We start from the raw sequence: 5000 nt of genomic DNA, 5'->3' as shown, positions 1-5000 counted from the left end.
GAGGGCAGGGGAGCAGGGAGGTCGGGAAGTGCAGGTCGTGGATCAGGACCAGTGGATGACTTGGGTGCCCCTGCCTCTTACAGTAGCTCAGGTCACACCGCTGCTCCCCATCACGGGTCAAGTTTCAAGCGGTCTCGGCCTGGCGAGGTGAGTCACAGCCTAGTGGTTGGATGTTTTATTTGTGCAATTGTTCCCCTGGCAGCGTCCATTGGATGCTCAGAGCCTTGTGGTTTAGTAGTGGGTCTGTGTGAGAGTTTTGTGTTCGCTGGTGCTAAATGTGAATTTGTTTGGATCGATTATGCAACCACAAAGTTAATATTGCTCCCTACTGTCAATTATTACTCATATTTGTATAAGTGAATGTCTGGAATGCTTCAGATTAATGTTCCTGACTTGAGTACATAATTGCAATAGCCATCTTGTTTTAATGCTTTTTTGCATTCTCCATCTTTTCTGCCTTTCTTCTCATTCATATCTTCTTATTGTGGAACAGTAATCACATATTTTTGTCATCAGCTGCAGTCACATCATCAGATTAGTCATTACACTTTGAAAATAACATAATTTTTACCTGTAGTATACTATTCCATCACTTAGTATTGTTGCTGTAACTGATTCATGTTTTTTTTTTTATGAAATTAAAAGAATAACACTTTTTCAGTGAGTTTTTGAAAGATTTTCTTGCAGTTTTTTGCTGCCATTATACTCTTGTTTACACCTTAAATCATTACACCTATCTGGATGTAATCTCTCCATATGCATTTTGCTCTCTATTCTTGTTTTGTACTTAGCAGTCAGTGTTAATAAAACTTGTAATATACAAGAAGGTTGCATGGTCATGTGAGAGAACCTAATTGTGCAGGATAATGAGGGCAGTTCCTTGGGCAGGCCAAAGTCAAAGATTTTTTTCTAGGATTTTTTTTTATTGAGAATTTATTCCTGAAACAAAAAAGGTGTGTAACAGAATGTTCTGTCTGGAAAATTCAGCCTTTATTGCTTTAGTGATTTTTTCCTTCTCTCTCTTTGGCTGAGTTTGCTTTTATCTTGCTTTTGATTTGGTTTTGGGGCATTATTCTTTATAACATGGATGGGTATTAACTATTCTTTGATTAATTTGTCTATATATTATTCTTTTCTTTAATTTTTTATGCACATACTTTTAAGTTGGTTAGCCAGTTTAAGCTTTTAGAAATGGGTGATGTTGCTTCAATGGTACAGAGCAAAGGTATTGGTCTAACCAAGGGTACTCCTAAGCATAAATATACAGAGGGTTTCACATCATGCATAATTAACACTTCTTTCTCAAGACACCCAAGAACTTGGATTAAATCACCATAATCATCAACATTGTTCTACAGCAGTGCTTCACCATCCCTCAATGCCTTGCAGGGCGAAGAGCAGCTGACTACCAGGAATAACTTAGGTCCAAAGTGCATGAGAGATGTTTCTCCTTGGCTGTCTTGTAATAATTCAAAAAGAGACACCTTCTCTAGTTATGCTCTGAAGAGTGTGGCTCTCTGGGACCGTTCAGGGTGGAGGATGGCTGGCCAGGGTTTGTCTGGGTGGCATGAATTGGCAGTGTGATGACAAATCAGCTGCTTTGCACATTAGCCTTTCCTGGCAAAGCAGGGAATGATGAGCCTAGTTGACGCTGATAACACTTTTGCCACCTTGCCTAAGGTGCTACCAGGCATAACATTTCGTTCTCATATTAACAGTTTATACTAATATCCATATATGCTGTTAACAAACTTTTAATGAACAGTTCATTGTTCTAGTGAGAGATGTATTTTGAATGATTGATTGATTTGTAGATTTTTCTTTTTTTCCCCTTTTTTTTTGTATTTGGGAAGTTGGAATTTCTAGGGTCTTCTGTGTATTTGCATAGCTGTATAAAGAGTATTCTTAAGCAAGTAAAGACAACTTTTTGTGAATTGTAGACCTGTTGTTAATAACACATCTGTGGTGAATTTAAGTGCATTTTAAAACACTGAATGTACATTGCATTTAATGGATATGGTTATTTGCATGTGTGATATCTATCACATTTACTATAGCACTTACTGTACAGACCTCACAGCTTTTACACACAGGCGACTCTCAGAAAGTCATTTGTCATGTATCTCCTTTGATATAATTATGCAATATGAGAAGAAAGAAAAGATTGAACACATGTTGTGAAGTGCTTTGCTACTCCTTGTGACAGGTCTCAGCCTACGCTACACTTCCAAGAACCTCCAGCAAAAGGTCAGCAGCAGCGAAAAAGAGGCAAGTCTGAGAATCGTCCAAGACCAAAGTCAATGGTGAGTCCTTTTTTGCTTGCGGATGTAGATGTGTGTATGGATGAATTGCAGTATGGAGTTGTTTAGCTAGGTGTGTTTTATCTCTTTTTTTTCTTCTTGGAAAAGAAATTATTGAATATATCTGCAGGTATTTAACAAAATCTCATTTATCCAAATTTTTTTTTTATTATGATTTTTTTTTTTTTTTTTTTATAAAATTAAAGGCTGAATTATTTATCACTTTTAAGATATGGATATGTCAGCTTCTTTCAAATACACATAAATGGCTTGAATTTTTATTTCCATTTTCTTTGACTTTTTTTCCCTATTTAGTCTAATGTTTCTTGCTCTGTAGTTATTATGTACAAAAAGTTATTAGCTTATGGAACAAATAATTAGTTATGATTTAGAGCCTTTAATTACCATGCCAGCCATATATATAAAAACAGAAATCTGAACAACCTCTTCTTTCCCATTTACACAGATTAATGCAGCTGAGGTAACCCGTGGTGCCGAGTGGGCACGAGCTCAGCGTGGCGGCTCGACCCTCTCCCTGGCAAGTGAAGTCGAGCTGTCTGAGTCGTCCTCACATTCTTCTATAGCCTCCCTTGCCTCTGGCGCTCAAGGACAACATTCGGTTAGGCCCAAGACTAGAACTGGCTCTGTACGTAGACCAAGGGTCAATTCCCAGGGTAGAAAGACAAGTGGATCAGTCTCGAGGTCGACCACGCGTGCCGAACCCACCACTGTGAAGAGGGCGGCAACCCTAGAGGCTGGATCCGAGTCTGAGTAGATAAAGGGACGCGTAGCCCGACCGACACATGATGGTCACATTTGTTAATGTCATTTGAATCAATACATGTTATATAGCATTATGGTCTGTGATGTAGAGAATTATGTGGAGATTAAAGCATGTCTGTGCAATATTCATAGTATTTGCCAGATTGTGCAAGTGATAACTGGAAAGGAGTTCATTTTCCTTTTTTCCCCCCTTTTTTTAATTCCTGTTTCATAGGAAGGCAAGGATAATAAGCTTTATAAATACTTTCAAAGTACATCTTCCTATGAGAGCAGGAACATCAGGCTCTGGTCATATGTATGGCATAGCTGGATCCCATCAGTCTAATCTATGTGATCTTTCTTTTATACTAATCTCGAGTAACAGCTAATCCCCCAAAAATAATGAATACATAGAGAGGGAACGCAGAAGGAAGATTACTAGATATTCTATGGTTTAAGTTGAACTTTCTCGCTTCTTATGAAATGGCTAAAACATTTGATTTAATGAGCATTTCCCCCTCAAAAGAGAGAGCACTGCACTTGTATCATGGTTTCTAGAGTCATGGGATCACTCTCAGATCCTTGTCTCTTGACTTTAGTGTGCATTATGTGAGGATATCATTGTCTGCACAAAGCTATGAAGATTGCACTTGTCTTTATTAAAAGGATAACTTGTATAAAGACTTCAGTACTGTGTATGTGCTAGCTATGAAACTTTCTGCAGTTTTAATTTTTCCCTCTCTCCATTTTTTGTATTAAAAAATCATTTTTGATTTTGTAGCTTATGTTGAAGACATAACCACGAAATTTTAGACTCCACTCTTACAATTCTTTTTTAAGTTCATAATTATGCTTTTCTGTGCTAGCATGTCTCAGCTTAATGTGACTGTCCCAATACTGTGGGTCACACATTTACTTTTACTGGTTATATTGATTTTATGACCAATTTTTTTACATCTGTAATTTTAAGCACATTCATTTATTTCATTTACACTAACTGCACATTGGAACTACATTATTGCTTTGCATTATTTATGAACATTTTTGCATATCAAATAGAAAGACTGTTAATGATATAGGTGCATTTGTATATATGATGTTGTTATGAGCACCATCAGAAAAAAATAATGACTGTATATTATGTAGAATTACTTCAGTGATTATTAGTTATCTTCAGGCATGTAAAGATGATCTGACTGATAGTTATTACTTCAGGCGGTGATAATGAATATATAAAGGTAGATAGAGTCGTTTTTAGGACCAATATCATGAACGCTTGGCGATATGACTGATATGCATGGTGGCAGAGACAAAGATTGCCACATCAAACACCTGGGCATGTCACCCTTGGTTTTATCAGTGTAGTAATATAGGTGTCCTAATACCCTGCTCACGTAGGCTTGGCAGATCAAATTCTGGAAGCTTTTCTTGGTTCAGTATGATCTCTTCCTAGATTTTAAAAAGTAAATGAGAAAAAAAAATATTTTGTATGTACAGGCACAGCAGAAGGCAATGAGAGGAAGTCGTAGGAGTGGCACTGAACCAAGGAAAACTCCTTTGCTTCAAATAGAGATTGTCCTCTACCTCGAATGAGCAGCATTCTTGTTTTCTATTTAGCTTGAAGGATGTTTAGGATGTAATTTGTACGCAGAACTTCACTCACAACCATTGTATTACCCATCGCCAGAAGCTCAAAAGAAAGGATTTTAAAATGTGTAAAGGTAAATGATGAAAATGAGGCTGATGTTCTTTCCTTTAGGTACTGTTCAGGAGTCTTCAAGACTCTGAGGGAAAAAAATTATCAGAGGAACTCATAATTAATCCATCATATTAAAGAAATTAAAACCTTGTGAGCTTTAACGGTTTATGTGCCATTGCTAGCATTTTATGTCTCAAAAGGAGAGATATTGTTTCATTCTCTTAAGTATTACCAGAATA

The 5000-nt window shown here is 37.1% G+C and overlaps 1 protein-coding gene across 1 annotated transcript in view; it reads left to right on the top strand.

Moving 5' to 3' along the window:
• Positions 1-5000, top strand: part of LOC113808783 (uncharacterized) — a gene marked incomplete at its 5' end in the record, with an annotated part of 37207 nt that overhangs the window by 32024 nt on the left and 183 nt on the right. The window contains 3 exon segments of the mRNA XM_070135040.1: positions 1-147; positions 2207-2303; positions 2767-5000. The exon segment at positions 1-147 is cut by the window's left edge and continues 217 nt beyond it; the exon segment at positions 2767-5000 is cut by the window's right edge and continues 183 nt beyond it. Coding sequence (XP_069991141.1) covers positions 1-147; positions 2207-2278 — 219 coding nt within the window.

The sequence above is a fragment of the Penaeus vannamei genome, chromosome 2 (genome assembly GCF_042767895.1).
Source record: "Penaeus vannamei isolate JL-2024 chromosome 2, ASM4276789v1, whole genome shotgun sequence".
Taxonomy (NCBI): Eukaryota; Metazoa; Arthropoda; class Malacostraca; order Decapoda; family Penaeidae; genus Penaeus; species Penaeus vannamei.
The sequence above is the reverse complement of the archived record's forward strand: the minus strand, read 5'-3'. Positions and strand labels throughout refer to the sequence as shown.